This window comes from Cydia pomonella, chromosome 2 (genome assembly GCF_033807575.1).
Source record: "Cydia pomonella isolate Wapato2018A chromosome 2, ilCydPomo1, whole genome shotgun sequence".
Classification (NCBI taxonomy): domain Eukaryota; kingdom Metazoa; phylum Arthropoda; class Insecta; order Lepidoptera; family Tortricidae; genus Cydia; species Cydia pomonella.
This window is the reverse complement of record NC_084704.1, coordinates 25,835,755-25,857,744: the sequence shown is the minus strand read 5'-3', so window position 1 is coordinate 25,857,744 and position 21,990 is coordinate 25,835,755. Positions and strand designations below refer to the sequence as shown.

At 36.3% G+C, this 21,990-nt stretch overlaps 1 protein-coding gene across 1 annotated transcript; it reads left to right on the top strand.

Moving 5' to 3' along the window:
- The first annotated feature begins 2,181 nt into the window (after positions 1-2,181).
- Positions 2,182-18,585, top strand: LOC133534749 (carnitine O-palmitoyltransferase 2, mitochondrial). Its single transcript, XM_061874010.1, has 8 exons — positions 2,182-5,456; positions 5,600-5,778; positions 6,619-6,889; positions 7,280-7,470; positions 7,941-8,110; positions 9,004-9,117; positions 15,445-15,746; positions 16,591-18,585. The coding sequence occupies exons 1-8, from the start codon at positions 4,849-4,851 to the stop codon at positions 16,715-16,717; spliced, it is 1,962 nt and encodes a 653-aa protein (XP_061729994.1). The 5' UTR covers positions 2,182-4,848; the 3' UTR covers positions 16,718-18,585.
- The last annotated feature ends 3,405 nt before the right edge of the window (positions 18,586-21,990 follow it).

Genomic DNA, 21,990 nt, shown 5'->3' with positions numbered 1-21,990 from the left:
TTCAATGCAGTTGTCCCGTAAAGTCGGAAATTAGATCTGGTCACCCTATTTGTCCCATAACCTGTAACTGTAATACAATAAATTGTTGCATACTTACAAGGTCGGCAACGGGAGTGTAACTCCACTAGAATTGCAAACGCCCATAGGCTGCGAAACTGGCCGCACACTCGGGTTACACAAAACCATAACAAATTACACCTATAGTCTGTATCTTTAGGTATTAGGGTTGTTTCCAATTTTTTGAAACTCTTGTAATACGTTCTATATTAACCAGGGATCGGAAACCGGTATTTTTTGTATGGGAACGAAAACGGTATTTTTTCGTTCTTTGTTAATTATTTCATTCCTAATCGGGCAATCTAATAATACGAAGTCGTTATCTAAAAACACAACTGAGTCCTACATTTTGAGTATAAAATAAACCGAAATATATGGTTATTTCGTTGTTTTTGCAAAAAACCGGTTCCGATCCCTGATATTAACCCATAGTTGCCCCAAAATTTAACTTTTACCCTAAAAACGGCTTTAAATATGTTAAATTAACAAAATATATTTTGACCCATGCTTTCGCGCCCAAAACAGTTTACGGTTTGACACATAACTATGTACATACCAAAGAGTAAAGTAAGTATGGTACATACACACGTAACACCAAGGCCCCCCGTTGTCTATTATCAGTACAAAATTTGATACTCAAGCCGTAGCCATTTATGTGGTGGGCAAGCTGTGTATGCGTGCGTGTGGATTTTTAACCAACTAATAAAATATGTTTTCTGTAATAATTGAGTTATTAAGTTATAATATCATAAAGTATTCATTATACATTAGCATTTCTATGATGCTAATTTTTAGTGCAGATATCGAAAAGCTTCAATTAATTAACAACATTTCATATTTCTGACCCTGTAATTTTATTGCTTCTCTACATTTTAATTGAAACGAGGAATACGCTGATAGTATTTTTTTTTTCACTAGGAATTGTATTTAATTTATTATTAATTATTTAATGTGTACTTATTCTAAAATGGCGTAACTCCAGTTCTACGCTAGAAGGGTTAGTAGTCACTTATTTGGCACCGGAGCGTACGGCGACAAATACCACTATGAACACAACAAGCCTTAGATCGTGAAGGTGATTTAAAATTATTAACTACGGTTTGGGTTCTAAAACGTGTAGATGTGAATCAAATAAGGACACAGATATTCAGTACTTTATCTAGTCTTGCAATCATGAAGCTATGAATTTAAATGAAACTTGAACTATTAGTGACAACAAAATGACTGATTAATTACTATACATAATTAACTATACATAATTTACTCTACAAAACTATAATTTTTATTGATTTTCTATAACAGCATCTCACATTTGGGAACAGTGAGCATAAATGTACTGTCAAACAATAATAGAATGGTGCTGGTCTACCGAGGCACTTGCCGCGCCGTTTTAAAATATTTTTCTAAAATTATGCACACTGAATAAATTATTTTAATTTATTGAACAAACAGGTAAAGCGACTTAAAACTTCTCTTAAATAGGTACATACCGACTTCAGAAAATATAAACTGGGATTTTCCATAGGTATACATGTGCAATAGCTGAGTGCATGAAACAAATCAGCCTAAATAATATATTTTCTTGATGATTAACAAACGGACAACTTTTAGACTTTTACAATAATAATCTAAACTGTTGTCCCAATTTTTTTAGTCTTTTTAAGTAACAAGTTTATTTTTCGTCTTGCTTGCGTTGTACACATATGTACGTAAACCGCCGTAGGTAAGTTTTGTATTAAGAGAAACTTTTACAAACGCCTTATATTGGGCGAGTTTTAATCCTGCAACAAACATACGTAAGGATTAGGTAGATGTTGCGAAAGAAAGGAGATATAATCAAGGTTCTTAAACGTCTTAAGATTGTTTAAAAAAGTTACCTTTGAAAATATTTGAGGACTTCGTCTGTTGATATTGGGAACAATCGAATCAGTTGCGGTTTCGAGGGCACAATTCGTGGTTTTATTGGATATATTTAGGCCTACGTTTTATCTTTATTTAAGCCTTTTAACCCTGAAACAGAAAAAACTGCACATTATCTTAAAAATTCTCCGGGATCTTCCAGTAATTATCAAAACCTCAAAATTTTCTAATGGTCAAGATCAACGAGCATGATTGTACTTACATTGTAGGCATCTTGACTTTGCTTATGTTCATGCACAATATTATTTAATATATTGATATTAATTTTAATGCTGGGAGCAGAAATTTCTCTTGAATTAGCACAGATTCGGAATGTAAACAAACAAGATGGACGATTTTTTTTTTTTTATTACTAGCATTGGCAACTAGGCCATCAGCTCAAGCATGAGATACAAAAATAACATAAGTACATAATAAGTACTTTACTTATAACTAACAAGATGGACGATCCACATTCCACAGATAAAACACAGATTACACGCGATTTTGGAATTATTCAAACACAGTGTTGCTAACCCACGATTTTTCAAATTTGCCGCGTTTTTCTACTGACAAGATTTGCTTGACCAACTATAAATAACGTGTCTTGTGCAGAAAACGCAAAAAAAACAGCAAGGTTTTTTTTTTTGTTGAATTTGTCCAAAACTTATAATATATAACATTTTTGCTCCTTATGAGCTTATGACCTTAGGAATGCGTGGTTAAATTCTGTCGGGTTTTATTAGCCCACGGTGTATAAGTGGTCTAGTTGCCATTAATGCCGCCATCATCCTTGGTACAATGCCACAAGGGCTTATTTTAGATTTAAGCTAGTTATAGTAATCCTCGGTATATATCCAATAATATGTAAATTCGTTTTGTACATACATTTTGTACTTTCATCAAAAGATGAAATTCAAAAAAAGATTATGATTATGATAGGTAAATGAATATTATTAAGATATCACGAATGACAAAGATTTTCATCCTATGGCAACACTGTCAATAAGTCAAGTCAAAGCAGCGTTGCCAGATGGTCCTAAAAGGGACGGTTTTCCGTCCTTTTGAATGCCACACCGTCCCTTTCCCGCCCCTTCCAAGCTACCGTCCCTTTTGGGCATCAAGTGCCTAAAATAATTAATTTCAAAGTGACAAACGACAATTTACTTTGCTACATGGTCGATAAATATCTTCCATCCACGGCGAATATCGAATGTGTAGCATTCGCTTATATATATAGTTTTATAAAGCTTCATATCTCACTTTGTAGTAGCCTATAGTGTTTGACAGGTGTACCAACATCAGAAATGTAACTTACGTAACAAAAATAGTTTCCGCGTTTGTATCTAATCTACATCTCGCTTTAGTTTAGTTTTAGTTTGTTTTGTTGTAGCCATTATTTGTGGTAACGTCGAGGACTGAAAACTTGAAAAGCGACTAGCGAGAGTCAGAGAAACACTGTGATCAAGGTAAAGTTTAAAGTTTTCCAAAATTATTTTGTTTTAAAGCGTTCATTCAGTTGAAAGTATAGAAACTCCTACAACCATTTGATCGGTCGGTCAAAGAAACGGCAAACTTTGGTAACGCGGTGAAGGGTGAATCCTATTGTATTTGTGTAAGTATTAAATTAAATAATTGTCTATTTCTTCGTAATTATTTGGGTACAACTGCTATAGTTTCATTATGTAGTTTGCATTGGGAATATAGACTTTTAGTCTTACAGAGGAGATGATAATCTCTGTCATTATCTCAGAAGAACATATCTAGATTATTTTGCGAGAGAAAACAAAGTTAACTAACAGTATCTGAATCAAATACATAGCCCAAATAGCGACGTCGCTAGGTTCGACGGTACGTTTATAAAATGAATAAGTAAATGTGCCAGTTTATATTTTTTTCTCAGATTTCGATTGATATGAAAATTGGTAGGTTCAGGCTTTCCCTTCTGATCAGAATAAACACGAAATCTCAATTATGGACAAAAGATATGTATGTAAGTTTCCCTTTATTTACGGAAATTCTATACGTTTTCGCTAGAATATTTTTGAGGACACGGTGGCGCTCGAGTTGTACAGATAACGGAACTCTATATATCCAAAAACTTAAATCAAAATCTGAGAAGAATGAGAAAAAAAACGAAAACAACATTAAATATGGTCTATATTTAATGTTGTTTTCATTTTTTATGTACTTAAATGTATGAAGAAATAAATAGGTAAAATAGGTAATATGAAATAATTTTTTTTGCTCTGCCCATGAATCTAGTATTAAGTATGGATTGGGCATGAGTGGTGGGAAGAACTGACAGAACGGGATAGTCTTATGTATCTTTCAGTGGAAGTAGCGAAAAAGCGATATTATTGTTTGTCCATGTCGCAGTCTCACAATTTTTTAAATTCCCCACCTTAAATTGAGCAAGATGATTGGTTGAATTATTTGTTGCCCACCATATCCGACCAATCATCTTGCTGTGTTGCATATGTTCTGTCCCTCATGGACGCACGCGTATCACATCTGTAGGATCCTACCATCTATGGCTCTGCACATCTACAAATGCATAACATCATAACTATCATAAGTATCACATATTAACACACATACACATACATATTCAGTTAAATACACATTTGTTTTAAACATATATTGAGATACACTAACTATGATAAAATATTCCAAGTTCGTTTTCGTCCCATTGTCATAAAAACCGTCCCTTTTCAGATTACACACCGTCCGAAATTGGAGACATGCGCTGGCAACACTGAGTCAAAGTTCAGGTTCACTATTTTCAAGCGGATTTGTGTTTTAGTTTTTACTCTTTTATAATTTAATTAAAATTATATATTAAGTAAAACTTAATTTTAGTTTTGGAATAAGTGTTCTAGTGCCTTCATTATGTACGCTTTAAACAAATGTCCTCATAAAAACCTGTGTTTGAAAAGCATAGCCCAAAGAAGTTATGCCAGCAAATCGAAAACAATTCGAGATGTTAATTATCAATATTTACAAAGAAGTAAGGTGCCTACAATGCACTTCCAGAAATCATTACCGAGGCTACCCATTCCTGAGTTGAACAAAAGCATCGAGCGGTATCTTAAGGCATTGCGACCACTTTTATCCGACGATCAATTTAGTGCTGCGTCCACTCGAACTAATAACTTCATTAGTAATGAGGGCAAAGCGTTACAAGAGAAACTCGTAGCGAAAGATAAGGCAAACAAGTACACAAGCTACATTTCAGACTATTGGTTTGATATCTACCTTCGGGATCGCAAACCTCTACCAATCAACTACAATCCTCTAATCGTTTTCCAAAATGACACTAGACCAGAATACAACAATCAGTTGATCCGTTCTACAAACCTGTTGATAAGTGCTGTGAGATTTATGGAGTCTCTGAAGGCACAGATATTGGAACCAGAAGTGTTTCATATGAATCCAAAGAAAAGTAATACACCACTTTTTAGAACTCTTACAGGCTTATTGCCTGAGGTGGTTTCATGGTTTGTAATAACTGCACTTTATTTAACAGCTACTTGTTCTTGTCTGAAATCTGGAAGTCCGGATGTGGTCAGTACTAAAGTATTTATATGCTTCTTTGAATACTTTACTTAAATTCTCTTTATTAATATATTTTTTCTTATAGGTATGGTGCTTACCTTTTCAAAGCATTTCCTCTTGACATGAGTCAATTTCCGGGTTTATTTGGAGCGACACGCATCCCTCTGGAGAATAAGGACAAGATATTCAGGGCAACAGACAGCAGGCATGTGTTAGTGCAGCGGAGAGGAAACTTCTATGCTTTTGATGTGTTGGATGCTGATGGTAAGGAAATTCGTGTTATTGATACACCACTTATTTAACACATTCAGTGCTGAAAACCCGACCTTCAGGTATTTTATGATTTCGTTCCCAGACCAGACAACCAGATAGTCAGAATTGTTGTACTACAGTTTTATATGACTAAATTTTTGTGGCCTGGCTTGGATGTCTTGTTTGGCTGGGTGGCAATGTGTTAATAAAAAAAAAAAAAGAGATGGTCCATGGAACCCAATTTTTTTAATTTATTATTATAGTCTTTTTGTTGTGGTACCTAAATGCTGCTTATTTGCCTTACTTGTTTCTTCGCTGATTTGTTATATGTTTTATTCCTCTCTCTGGCAACCCTGCTCCATCTGGCAGTGACTAGCAAAGAACTGATCAAAGCCTAATGGCGTTGTCAATATAAAAAAAAAAAACAATCCGGAGGTAGCAGGTTCGTACCAATGAGTTTCTGGGAACTTATGTATGAAATATCATTTGATATTTACCACTAGCTTTTCGAAACATAGTGAGGAAACCTTCATATATCTGCGAGGAAATTCAAAGGTCTATGTGAAGTCCCCAATCCGCATTGAGGAGGCCTGTGCCCAATAGTATATAGGCTGAAATAATTTATAATGCCACAAAAATGCAACTAGATTACTTATTACAATGTTAACCCCTAGCAATGTAGGTCATACCTATATAACATAACTGTTGTTTGACCTTCTTTTTGCATTTTTCCTAACTAGAATCATAAGGATAATCAGACATCAAGGAGGCATGAATCCACTACCTTGGCAGTTTTTTTTAATTTTTTGTACTTTAAAGGGTATAAAGAAATTACAAAAATTTCTTTTACAGGTAACATCCTCGCACCAACAGATATACTAGCCAACCTTAATAAAATTATTAATGACAGTACTCCTGCAGCAGTGCACCCTCTAGGAGTCCTAACATGCCAGAACAGAGATGAGTGGGCCAAGCAAAGGGCCCACTTAGAGCAAACTGGAAACAAAGAAGTCCTAAATAAAATTGATTCTGCCATTTTCAACTTAGTGCTGGATGATGAAATTATTGGTGATTCAAAACATGCTCTATTAAAGAGTTATTTACATGGAGATGGTTTAAATAGGTAAATAATTACTATCAGTTTCGGGATTGCTACTGTTCCAAATTCTGTTTTGGACTGTAGATATATACATATGAAAAAAAAGCTAGAGCTTAAAATTAATTTTTAGATTTTCTCTGAATCTCTTTTCATAGTGTGCAACGCAACTGAAGAATTGGCTTAATCACTAGTACTAGTATTAATGAAAGCCGACATTCCAATCCAGAGGGGAAACTAGGGCTTATTGGGATTGGTCTGGTTATCTTACAATGTTTTCCTTCACTGAAAAGCAACTGGTAAATCAAATGATATTTCACATATATGTTCTGAGAACCGCTTTGGGTGCCTATATGGGTTTTAGCCAGTGGTCCTGACCTAATGAAAAATAGTATTATCATCAACAATTCCCTTCAGGTGGTTTGACAAGTCCTTCAGCCTTATCATCACCGGAGATGGCGTGTCTGGCATAAACTTCGAGCATTCCTGGGGCGACGGTGTTGCAGTGCTCAGGTTCTTTGAAGACATCTATGCTGAGACCACAAAGAAGCCTTTTGTTCATCCGGACACGAAGCCAGCGAGTAGCAACATTAGTGTTAAAAAATTAGGTATGAGCATGAACTAATGAAAAGGTAGGCAACCAGCAGTGTCTATGTTGTGACTAGATTCTAGAATTGATAATTTAATGAAATCAGTTGGTCATATTATGAAAAAGTCAAACTTGCCCTAACCATATCATGGAGTAAGTAATTCTAAAATGACATTTCACGAAATGATCAAATTCTATTATTCGGTCTGGCCACGATATACATACAAAACCGCGTTACTCCAATATCCATATTTTTCTCAGATACTGTGACAGCAGCAGGTCTCGGTTCCATTCAAGTTCCATCCGTTCTGTTTGACGCTCTGTCACCTGACCTCTTCGTCAAAATAACTGTACTTCTGTTCAATAGATGGTGCTGAACAATTGGTATGATTCAATTAAGTCCTCCTGCCGAGACAGTGCTCGACAATCCATTTAAAGGATTACTTTACTGGTTACACAGCTTAATACGTTATACCTTCTCCTTTCCAGATTTCCAGTTGGACGAAAAATCTAAACAGTTTGTTGACAAAGCTAAGAAGGAATACAAAGAGTGGTATGAATCATTAAGCATTGACTACATTTTGTACGAAGGCTTAACAAAAGGTGCTTGCAAGAAGTATAAAGTCAGTCCTGATTGTGTAATGCAGCTCAGCTTCCAGGTGTGTAAAAATGTACCCAAGGAGGGCGTCGCCAAGTGTGAAAATAAAACTTGTAGCTAAATGTATGCCCCTCCCTTTGGCCATCGGCCACATAATGTACCTATATGTGGCGCTTGGAGGATATAGCCACCTCACGCCCCCCCAGAAAGGGGAATGTAAGAAGATATCTGGCGGCCCTTGTAGCCATTATACCTTGTTTTTTGAGAACACTCTTTCAATCTTATCCTCGTATGTGAGCTATGTACTAGTACAAAAATTCAAGTCGTGAATTCTTATACATGGTGGGCAAATAAGAAGTATACATTTTGTTTTTACATTTTAACTATATTAAGTTCAAAGATTATTAAGTATTATATTTATTTAAGTAACATAGATTTTAAAAATATATTATTCAGGGTTGGCAAATACATGCGGAACATAATGTCTGCCATATGTCCACCTCTAACAGCAAGCAGGCAAATATAAGCCCTTATCATCGCATTTTTCAGCATATTTTCGCACATTTTCGACGTTATCTTAGTCAATTTGTGCCGCATAGTCGAATTTTAACTGTTGAAATTTCTCCAGCTTGTTAGCATAGACGCGTAATTTTAGATTTATGAAAAAATATTTAGTAAATTTTGCACTTAATATAATTTATAAACAAAGTGTATCACTCTTATTTGCCCACCTTGAAGAAATAAAAGTATGTCAAGAAATTAATCATGAAATTGGCCTATAAATTACCAACAACTTTAACAGCTGGCCAATTACAGATTTAGGAAATTGCGCAATCATTATTAGTATTTCAGTTCGTTGCCCAGACTATACCAGATGGTCCAGATAATCCTCAATGCCATTAAAGAATTACGATTTGAATGAATGGCTCTATAATAAATAATATTTGGTTCCAGGCTGCATATCACCTCCTTCATGGTAAATTCGTCGGTACCTATGAATCCTGTAGCACTTCGGCGTTTAAGCACGGCAGGACGGAGACCATGAGGCCTTGCACTGAAAAAACGAAGGTAGGCACTATACTTCGCTTTTCTTAGAACAATATTGATGTGTCTTTTTATTGAAAATATTGAAAAACGCTATAAAAAATAGTAACTATTACTTATGAAACTAAAATAATGTAAATGATCATATATGCTATTATAATTGTTACATATTAGCTGCAATGCAACTTATTTTCCAAGTGTTTTTCAAAAAAAGACACGTCTTGGCCGCTTACCTTCTTTCTTGCTAATGCTATAAAAACATAGTTTAGGCATATAGCCCTGTCCCGTAGCCGCCAGGGGCCACAACTTTTATGTACATAGTCATTAAATTACATGAATACTACTGTATGTAATTGCATGATTTCTATAGTAATCTAAATTGTATTTTTTTTTTCTTATTTAATGCATGTTAATTATAAGATGTAATGTTTTGAAAAGATGTGTCCCTGAGCCAAGTTTCTTGCCGGTCCATATTGGGATACCCTCCTCCAATTGAGGGGGGGATTTAAATCTTCTCGGGTCAGAGGTGTAGGGTTAGAGCCGGTGTAACTTTAATTGACGTTCATAAGTGCATTGTAATATGCCTACTTGAATAATAAACTATCTTTTCTCAAACTTGCTATGAAATGATGACATGACTTACGTCAAATTAGGTCCGGAAATACTACATTTCAGGTGGCATGAGTGAACATGATACGTAAAGGAATTTCATACTGCCTTACACACCTAGGACTGTAAAGCAACCTTCTTTTGTTTTTTAACGTCAAATTGTGACACAACGTCTTGGTATCCAACCATCAACTAGCTTCAGTTAGCTTGGTACGGTGATTTGTTGTGCATATTCGTTGCTAAGCAACGGCGGTGGCGCATCGCGCAGGCGCGCGGACTTACGGGTTGTACACCGCTGGTAGAGTGGCGAGCCGAGTAGAGGTCTTAGCACATTGTTACAACTCAACAGCCACTCGGCTCAAAATTAAATATTGAAATTAAAGCCTTATCTTGTATGTCCTATAGTACAATGTTTAAAATTTGGAAACTGTCGGGTGGTCTACGCGTCGTCCACTCGTCGTCCACTAAGATGAACCAAAAGTGAGTTGAGTTGGTGTGGAATTGGTATAGTGTGCGAAGACCTTAAGTCGCCACAAAACAAATTGACTACAATTTTTTGTTTTTATTGCAAGTTTGAGAAATATATAATTATCTACTTGGCCTGCAACCCTACGTTTCCCGGCCTCTATAGTAATGTACTATTATCTTATCTTATGATGCACAGTTTTGCCGGCTTCTGGAATATTTGCAAAAATATACAAGTGCTTGTTCCATAATCTTCAGCTATAGTTCATTTTTTTTATTATTAGAAAAAAATTAAACAATCTTTACGTGTCTTTTTATTGAACATTATTGAAAAACGCTTTTTAAAAATTAGATTATCATTACTTATGAAAATTGGTAATTACTACATATTTGCTGTGACGCCTGTGACTTATTTTCAAAAGTGTTTTTTCAGTAAAAAGACACGTTAAGATCGCTTGCCTTCTTTCTAATGCTATAAAAACGAACTATAATTAAATCCACAATGGCTAAGCGGAACTACTTCGTAAAATCATCTTGCAATAATATGTCGCCTCGCACAACGAAGGGCGCAAAATATGTGACAGTGACTTGTTTAAGGTTGCCTGGAAGAGATCTTTTTAGCGATTCCAGCGTTGCAGCATGGTTCCATTTTTATCACTTGTCACTATACCTGTCATTTTCGCGCTTACATACTTGTTGGAACGTGACAGCCATGATGACAAATGATAAACAGCCGACCATCTTAGCCCTACAGCCTCTATAGGGACCGTGCGCGTTGGAGGGTCTGCCATCTTGTGGCCTGAATCGGAATCATAAACATGTACATTTACACATCACGTGTTTTCTTGGGCATAGTAGGTTCTGCCGTCTTATGGGCTACATTGGAACCATAAACATCACATTTACGCCTCGCGCCAAAAATCTGACGGTTCCTGTGCTGCCTCCTGTTCATGCACGCTTCCTATTAATTAATCAAAGTATTTTTTTTCCTGAAACAGTTTCTGTTTTGAGATGTGTAATAAAGAGTATTATATCTTATACCTTTAAACGAGCAATTCTTGTATATATTTATATATATATATATATATATATATATATATATATATATATATATATATACATCTCTGGCGCAATCTGTCTTGGTATACTGTATATCCGTTTGGGGAGGTGCAGCTAAAAGCCGTTTTATAAACTTAGAGCGAGCACAAAGGGCTTTGGTTAAAGTTATGTATTTTAAAAAGATTACATTTCCTACTGACCTCCTGTACCAAGTCAGTGGACTTTTGTCGGTTCGGCAACTGTATATCCTACAAACAACTTTAAAAAAGCACAAGAGTCTGCCATTTGTAAGAGAAAAATGTAAGAGAAAAAGAGTAATACCAAACATAGCCATGCTACCTAAAACTATTAGAACCAAATTTGCTAGCTCACAATACCAGATACAAGCCTCACATCTCTATAATAAAATAAATAAACTATTAGACATTCACACAAAACCACATCATGAGTGTAAAAAGCTCATAATAAACTGGCTAAAAACAAAAACATACGATGAGACAGAGAATATAATTCGATAATCTTCACAAACACACACACACACACACACTCACACACACACACACACACACACGCACACACACACACACACACACACACACACACACACGCACACACACACACGCACGCACACACACACACAAACGCACGCACGTGCGCGCGCACACACACACACGCACACACACACACACACACACACACACAGAGAATATCTCTAAGATAGTTTGTTGTTAGTACAGTAAGGCACTTTATCTGTATTCAGAGAATGTATTATCGCTCCTTTAGTTCTTTAGTTAGTTTAGTTTAGTTAATAGTTTATATTGGTTATCCTAAGATATTTATACTCGTACTTAAAAAAACTTACCAAAGGAAGAGCGGTGTCTCCCAACACAAGCATTTATTTTGCTTACAGGGAGACTCCATCCCTTTGATCATAATTTACGTGTTTTTGTTGAATAAAGAATTTTGAATTTTTTTTTTTTTTTTGAATTTGAATATATATATATATTTTTTTTTTTTGAATTTATTGAATAAACAAACAATTTACAGTCTAGAATTTAATACAAGACCCATCGTAGGCAAAACCTTGAGGAGGTTTGTGTGCCGATGGGGAGTTCAGAGAACAATACATATATTAATGTCTTATGTCTAAATTAAAAAAAAAGAAAACATTGTAGGATTCTTAGTATAAGTAGCTTGTGTCGTTTGATGTCAATAAGTGCATTTTAATTACTTTTTTTATATGTTTACCATTTAAGTACTTTACACGAACATCTTCTGGCAAATCGTTTAATATTTTAGGTAATATATATGTATACAGCCTAGTGCCATATATGTTATTATATTTGGGTTTACAATATTTGTTTTGTCTCTGTAGACTTCTTAGTTTTGTACATCTTTTGTTTACTTTTAGTTTAGTAACATAGTGATATTCTTCAGTTAGTATGGCTAGTTTACACTTATTTTGAACCGGAAGTACATTACAGTATTTGAAAAGTTGTGCATATTCTGTTTCGTATTTCTTTTTGATATGCTTAGGTACAAGTGTCTTCAATAATCTTATTTGTAAGTTATATATTTTTTCTATATATGTTTTATAGGTTTTACCATAAGTACTCAAAGCGTAACCGATCACAGAGTCAGCGAGGGCTAGGTACAGCATACGTAGGGTTTTGTACGGTAATTTATACCTTAGGATTGACATTTTGCTTAGAATGGCTCTTAACTTATCGCACACATAGTTAATATGCGGCCCCCAGTTGAATCTGTGGTCGATTATTAACCCGAGATACATGTGTTCTGTGACCACTTCGATATTTTCACAGTTACACGTTGTGATATTCTGCTGGTGCAGGCAGCTATGTGTGTGTGTGCCACCACAGTAATATCACGAGCAGTTTTATTGTGCGCCGAACGAATATGCATTATTTTCGTCTTTTGCGCGATATATATATATATATTTCTGTGATCTCGAAAACGGCTCTAACGATTTCGCTGAAATTTGGTATATGGGTTGGGGGTATACAATCGATCTAGATTAGTTTTATGTTTGGGAAAACGCGTGTTTTCGAGTTTTCATGCGTTTTTCTTTCGATGCAGAATATGGTCGCTAATTTCGTGTTGCCGGCCACTGTCCGTTTGGCCCAGCGGGTTAAGACGCGGACTGCTAGAAACGAGTGTTACGGGTTCGAATCTCGCCCGGTGACTAACTTTTGTTTTTTTATATATGTTCAAGTTTATATTTAATTTTTATTGTTTTAGACAAGTTTAATTTAGTCAAAAAATGTAGTTAAGATTATCACCTATACACCACCATATTACAATAAATAGTTATAACCGAGCAACGCTCGGTCGCCCAGGTACTATATGTATATCTATACATCTTGCTCATGCGTATCAAGATAAGTCAAAATGATAACTGCGCGTCTATAGGCGGGTCCACACAGAGTGAGCATACGCGTGAGGCAATTTCCTCACCCACAAAACGGCCAGTGTAGTGTAGACGTGCCTCGGCCGAGGCAGCGCGCGCGTTTTCCACGCCCGACCGAGGCACGTCTACACTGGCCGTCTTGTGCGCGAGATGGACCCGCCTATAGACGCGCAGTTATCATTTTGACTTATCTTTTTGTAAAGAAAGGAGTGAAAACATATTAATATTGTTTTATTATTATTATTGGAAAAAGGGAAGCATTTACCCACAGTCTCACCTGATGGTATAGTCTAATTTTTTTGAACTAAGCTGATGAATAGATAGAATCTATTCAATATTGTATCCGACCGTCCTCTGCATCTTATTGTTCATTGACTAGTTGTGAACCTTTTTCTTTATGGAGCCTCCCATTTGGCATTTTAAACACAATACTGAATAGATTCTATTCATTAGCTCAGTTAAAAAAAATACTGTAAGTGCCAATGCAGTCTAGGATGGAGCATGCTTCTTTTTTTTTTTTTTTTTTTTTTATATATTATAGGACATTATTACACAAATTGACTAAGTCCCACAGTAAGCTCAATAAGGCTTGTGTTGAGGGTACTTAGACAACGATATATATAATATATAAATATTTATAAATACTTAAATAAATAGAAAACACCCATGACTCAGGAACAAATATCCATGCTCATCACACAAATAAATGCCCTTACCAGGATTTGAACCCGGGACCATCGGCTTCATAGGCAGGGTCACAACCCACTAGGCCAGACCGGTCGTCAAACGGCTTCCGAATCCGAACCGGGCTTCTGAATCTCGTGTGTATGAATCAGGGGGTTAGACTTTACAACAGGTTACAAAATCAGTGAAGTTTACCCGCCCGACCGAGGTACGTCTACACTGGCCGTTTTGTGCGCGAGGAAATTGCCACGCGCGTATACTCGCTCTGTGTGGACCCGCCTCATTAGGCATTGCGTCATTACGCAAAAATAAAAAAACAATACTACATAATATTTGCTCTAGATCTAGACTAATATTATGTTAAACTTATCAGTAATATTAGTATAATGAGTAACAAATAGGTTTGTAGCCTGGTATCAGACAAGTGATAACAGATTAGAGACTACATTGACCTGTCATGGCACATTTATGAATTTAATTGCTTGCACTCGCGCACAAGACGGCCAGTGTAGACGTGCCTCGGTCGGGCGTGGAAAACGCGCGCGCTGCCTCGGCCGAGGCACGTCTACACTACACTGGCCGTTTTGTGGGTGAGGAAATTGCCTCGCGCGTATGCTCGCTCTGTGTGGACCCGCCTATAGACGCGCAGTTATCATTTTGACTTATCTTGATACGCATGAGCAAGATGGATAGATATACATATAGTACCTGGGCGAACGAGCGTTGCTCGGTTATAACTATTTATTGTAATATGATATTATGAATAAGGGGGTAAGACAAATTCATTCGTGCTTCGATTTTGACAGCTGATATAGATTTTGATAACATTGGTTATCAAATGTTGACGTTTATCAATCCAGTGATCACAAAACATAGCACAATCGTACAGCGCCATCTATTTTTCTTAATTTACATCTTATCTTTTTCATCTACTATAAATAACTATTTGCTTTAACCAATAATCCAGTTCAATGTAGTTTAAATCATATTCAATTAAAACAGAGTTGCATTTGTTTTGTTTCGTTCAATTTTCAAACAAAATAAAAAATGTATTTGCTGCACTATAGGTTCATGACACATTTTAATAGTTCCTATCACTCTCCCAGGCATTCTGCGAAGCCCTTCACTTAAACAAGACCTCACAAGGAGAGCTCAGCGCAATGATGCAAGAATGCTCCAAATATCACTCCGAGCTAATAAAAGACGCAGCTATGGGCCAAGGGTTTGACCGTCATATGTTCGCGCTCATGAAGATAGCTGAGGAATATAACCTGCCGCGGCCTGAGCTCTTTGATTCTTATGAATATACTTTCCTGAACAAATCGATACTAAGTACGAGTACGCTGTCGTCGCCTTCAGTTATGGGTGGAGGTTTTGGACCGGTGGCTACAGAAGGATTTGGTATAGGGTAAGTTTATGACGTTATTATGAGTTGCCCTAGCACCTGGCACGTACCAATGAGTTTCTCGAACCTTATTTACGAAATATTATTTATTTCTTACCAGTCGCTCTTCGGCGAATATCGTAAGGAAACCGAATCCTTGTTCCCCCCCTCTGGACTGGGTGTAGACAAGATGGCAATCGTTCACGCTCCGTATCGTAGCGTAGTTATCTCTCTCTGTCACTCTTCCATATTAGTGCGACACAGACAGTTGCGTTTCGTTCGCTACGGAGCGTTAACGATTGGTATCTTGTCTACGCACCCTAGAAGATTAGATAGTAGTCGTTTTCTTCAAAACCACTGCTCGCGCCATATTGAAAAGTTTTTAAAGCGGTTTCGGGCTCCTTTAAGAAAGAGGAAGAAGTTTGGCAAGCTAATTTTCTGCAGCCTCCATTTACCCCTAAAGACTTTACTTTTTGAGCATTAGAAGTGAAAAATTGTTCTTTTTACAAGCTCTTATTTAACTTGCCCTGTTAGTATGTATGTTATTTTGTTAGTATCAAATCTTGGAAACTAAATTTGACCCACTTCCCGATTTCCGATTGACTTAAAAAAAATTGCATACAGATGTAAGTCAAGTGACAATGTAACCATCGAGCTGATTTGATGATGGAGACAGGAGATGGCCATAGGATGATAGGAACTCTGTGATGAAACAACGCAACCTAATTGTGTTTGGGCTTTTGAGAATTGCCTCGATTAGTATTAGTTACCCATGGTAAGGAAAATACAGTCAGCGACAAAAGCTTGTACCAAAAATGAAATGATTGCAAAAAACTTATTTTAACTTGTTTCTTAAATCTTCCTTTAGGTATTCAGCCTTCCCCGACAAGTTAGGCGCAGCGGTCACCAGCTACAAATCTCACAACAACAGCACCGAGTTCGTGCAGGCCTTACACCAGTCCTTTGAAGATATCACTAAAATTATATCTACATGATAACGCTTTAAAGGCGAAAGCTTATTGCGGCGCACAATACCTGGTGTTTTTTCTTAGCCTAGGTGAACGTAATATACTTATAGGTCATACATCAACTTTTATTATGGGAAAGACTCCGAAATCGCGAAAAATAAGTGGCTGTTTCAAACATTTTAGCTGATTCGCATGTTTTCTATGAGAGAGCCTATATGTTTTTCTATGATTTTTTTCGGGGTTGGTTCCATAGTAATCGTTCATATATACATCGCGAAATTTCATATAATATAAATACAGTTTCCATTAATATTTAATTATTTATATAATAGTCACGAAAATGGTATGTGCACAGCTTGGCAGGTTTTAAGACCATTCAGCGTCATGGAGGGCAAATTACAATTTGGCTAAGGGTTAATAAAACACCTAATGAATGGCTAAGTTAGTAAATGGCATGCGGGTCTTAAAGCCGCTAGACATGGCTAAATTTAAAATGCTAAAATTAGGGTTTAACCGAATAACTTTTGTCTGTTGAATCTGTCGATAAAGCACGCGCCCTTTAACGCGTGTATGCCAAACGCATACGATGCGATGTAACTCTTTATTCACTTTGCTGGCTACTGTCATAGGGTTGATAAATGATTAATAGTATCCATGGCCTTTTTTATGCCTCCTCTATAATGTAATACTTTGCTGTTTAAAATACGATAATGAATAGATACTTAAACATCCATGAAGTTCATCCAACTGACGGAGGATGTGACTTACATGCTCTCTTTACTGATGTTTTTTTTTTCATTAAAATTTAGACATGTCTAAAAGATCCGTAAATTCGCCTAGGGAGGCTTTCCTACTCATATGGAGGAAACAAATTATTGACCATTTCGCCTTTTTGTACTTGTTTATATAACACGCAATGGGATGCTTTTAAATGTTTGATACTCGTAGTTGGATATTTATTTGGATTTTGCTACAGGTATATAAGTAGGAGCCCATAAAGACCCCGTCTGTATAGACAGTGCTAAGGGTGAGCGTCCAATGATGAGAAGTAGCGGAGCGTTTCTATTGGCTAATTTTCTCCCACATCGATCCCTCACACAGCTCTGTTGGATACAAACTCTTAGAGTGCGCTTACACTGGGTCGTCTAATATCGGCCGTCGAAGTCAAGTAAGGTGTTATTCACATTTGATATGGATCCGCACGCAGTTCCAGTTTGAACTTAAAGTGAGACATCACTTTATACGCTGTTTCGCTCGCACACCAAAACGGAGTCCGCATCAGGGTGATGACCGCGTTAACATGCATTTAATATCTAAACATTTGAATCTAAAATATAAGATTTAGATTGATGGTTACATGTCATATGGGACAATCTATACTTAGTCGATTCTGCTCAGCTTACCTCAGTGCCTTACAATGCAAATAGTATAAGAATAGGATAATTTAATTTGATAAAGATCACTATTTATTTATCTACACAAATTTGTTAACCTAAGTAAAACAATATATTTTAAATATTTTTTTACTATTTATAAGGGTAGGTAATTTGAAAAGGCATTTTGTATTCACATTTAACTGGCCTTATTTCGTTTTAAGACTCGTAAGGTTCATGAATAGTCACAACTGTCTCGACGATGGAAGATAATTTGATATCAAAGTGAATAGTTAGATCACTAAATCTTTTCTTGGTATCTCATATTTTACCCTTTGACTGCCAAAGACGCCACTTTACGCGCGCGGCTTCAGCCCAATATCAACCTTAATTGTATTTCGACAAGGTTCACGATAACGCACCGCGCACGATAGGCGTGGCGTTCAAAGGGTGTTTTTTACTTTGTCTTTGTATATATTGTCATATTGATATTAGGTTCTGATAAATAAATAATATATTTCATTTCCATTGTTTCATTGTATTAAAATACTACAGTAGAATAAAACCACAAACGATGTAATTTTTGGCTGCGGACTGGACGCAGGCGGTGTGCGGCAGTAAATCAAGGCCATACCTACATTGCGCTCGGCTTGACCAAGCGTCCAGTTCGCGACCTTACGCCATCTCGTCCAAAAAAACCCACATTTCGATTATCCGAACTAGTCTCGGTCCCAATCAGTTCGGATAATCGTGGTTCTACTATAAAAAATAAATAAATAAAACAACCGTCAGGTGATAAATTCAGAGCCATAGTGAAGCGTAGTAGTATCAAAAACAAAGTTGATTTTGTTTCATTATTTTTTTGTAATTAAGTAATGAGTTTTGAATGTCACCCTGATAATACGCCAACCGCTACGCTACGGAGACTGCTTACCATCAGGCGGGCCGTATGCTTGTTTGCCACCGACGTAGTATAAAAAAAAACCCTGATAATATATGCACGGAGACAGATATGTTTTTGACTTTTTTTTTTCGTATTTTTCCTAGCACCTTGTATATTTAATTATTTGTGCCTGACTTGATCAATATTAAGTACAAAGTGTTTAGTATATCTTATACCTTTTTAAACGAGCAATTCTTGTATATATATATATATTTCCGGGATCTCGGAAACGGCTCTAACGATTTTGCTGAAATTTGGTATATGGGGGTTTTTGGGGGTAAACAATCGATCTAGATTAGTCTTATGTTTGGGAAAACGCGTGTTTTCGAGTTTTCATGCGTTTTTCTTTCGACGCAGAATATGGTCGCTAATTTCGTGTTGCCGGCCACTGTCCGTCTGGTCCAGCGGGTTAAGACCAGTTAAGACGCGGACTGCTAAACGAGTGTTACGGGTTCGAAACTCGCCCGGTGACTAACATGTTTTTTTTATATATATTTAGACAAGTTTAATTTAGTAAAAAAATGTAGTTAAGATTATCACCTATACACCACCATATTACAATAAATAGTTATAAGTAACCGAGCTTGCTCGGTCGCCCAGGTACTATTTATTTTAACCAAAGATGGAAAGTGAACCATATCACCAGAGATATTTTGGCGCTCGAACGAAGTGAGCGCGCCAACAGTTCGAGGGTGAGATGGTTACTTTTACCCGAATTAAACACTCTACTTTTCATTTCGAGTATGAGGAAAGTCAAACAAGAGATGTAAGTTATGACCGGAATTGGCGCCATTTAGATCGGATTTTTTTGTCCATTGTCAATCTTTAATTAGGATCTGTCTGAAACGGCCTTAATGTGTACGCGCCTTAAAAAAAGTGAAACTGAATGAATGAATGTAATTTGTAATGGTAATATTTTAAACATTCATCGTCATTTATATAGATTTATTAACAAATATTTATGTTTATTTCATGCAATTAAATATATTTTTTAATAATGCAATGCAATTAAACATTTAATTTCGATAATACTTGGTCTGAAAATGCGAAAGCTATTATGAGAGCTTTTAACTGAATAATATGGCATATATGGCTGTTAGCCGTTGCTCGAAGTACAAATTAAAAAAAAATACTTTCCACCCTAGGGCGGGAAATGTAATTTTCCATCCGACTATCACCCTATGAAAGGTGAACTTTCCGAACAGGAGAGATGAAAACATACCCGACCCGGACCCGGACCCGGGTATGTCCTTAAACTACGTCCAAAAGAGAGGTATGGGCAATGTGAATGTCATCTCGCCTTGTGTGGTAGGGCACAGCACAGCAGATGTCATTCCAGATCTAGAGCAGAGCCCAACTGGGGAAGTACCTTCAACCTTACAGAAAACCGCAGCCAAATAACACTTGACCCTACTCATAGTGTTGTGTTCCTGCCGGTGAGTAAGGTTGCCAGAGCTCAACGAGGGGGGTGGGGTTAGGGTCGGCAACGCGCATGTAACTCCTCTGGAGTTGCAGGTGTACATAGGCTACGGAGACTGCTTACCATCAGGCAGGCCGTATGCTTGTTTGCCACCGACGTAGTATAAAAAAAAAATACAGTACCGGAAAATAATCTATCATATTTGTGTTTTTTTTTTAAGTATTTTTTTATGAGAACGACTAAGGCTGCCTGCCTAAACGATTATCATGTGAAAGTCCTTTAGATGGAGAGTAAAATCATATACCGTAAAATGCTGCAACTTTGCCATTTAAGCTCAATTTTGCCTATTTCATTTAAATTACGACCTCTCTCTCTCGCTTAGTTTTTTCTTGTTTTTTACCATTTGGTAGTAATTTTCATTATTCTGGCAACACATATTTCATTTTTTTACAATGGTAACTCCATTGTTGCTCCGCCAGTTACGTATCATAAGTCGGCGTGAGTGGCAGCGTTTTTTTAGTGTCTCGCAACTTTTGAATTTTTATCTACGAAAAAGGTGTTTTTTGAGAAGTGGTAACGTCCCAGGGTAAGTAAAGACTGTCTATTTCCCGTAAATTTAATATTTTCTTGAAAAGTACACGCTTTCAGCATAATAACGTACTAGGCAATATTGGGCAGTGTTTTGGAAACTTGAATGACACAATTTTGCCTGGGTCTAGGGCTGTCACTAGCTGAATTTTATAAATGTACAGAAAAGAGTAAAAATGAGCTTACCTAAACTGCTTAAATGAGTTTATTTATTACAAGCTTTTTATTAACTTGCAATGTTTGTTTGTTTAAGTCAAATCTTGCAAGTCGATTTTCACCGACTTTCAGTGTGGGTACCTATGTAGATCTGCTGACAATGCAATAATAAACTAACGTTAACAAAAAAGACGTATGGGTATTAAAATGAAAATTATAAAAAAAACCTGATTGCAATCTGTTATTCTATTTTTATTGTAGTTACTTGCAATTGTATATTTATTGTATTATAATTATGTTGTATGTTTACTTGTAATTGTCTTTTTGTTCAAAATTTGCAATCTAATTTTCAACCACTTATTAGCGACCAATTGAGATGTTTGACATACTTATATAACTTGGGTGACAATGCAATGTTTATGGTACCATCGAGATGGTCTGATGATGGAGACCGAAGATAGCAACTTCTAAACTACACATAATTAACCCACTGTGTTTAGGCTCATTTGATTTGTCTTGCAGTTATCATTCTTATCGAAATCTGGGTTGTCAGGTGTCAGGTCGATTACAATTGGAGTTCAAAGGTGATGGGTGATTAGAACTTTACAATGAAATAGAACTTTACACTATAATAATGCATTGAAAATTAGCAAAATAGTGTATCTGCAATGTACTTGTAATAAAAAATTTGAAATAAATTCAAATGATTAAATACTAAAAGAAAAAGAAATCAAACAACATTATATTACATTTGTTTGTTGATTATTTTGTAACTAACAATATAAATAGATTTTTTTAATAATAATAATTTTTTGGCACA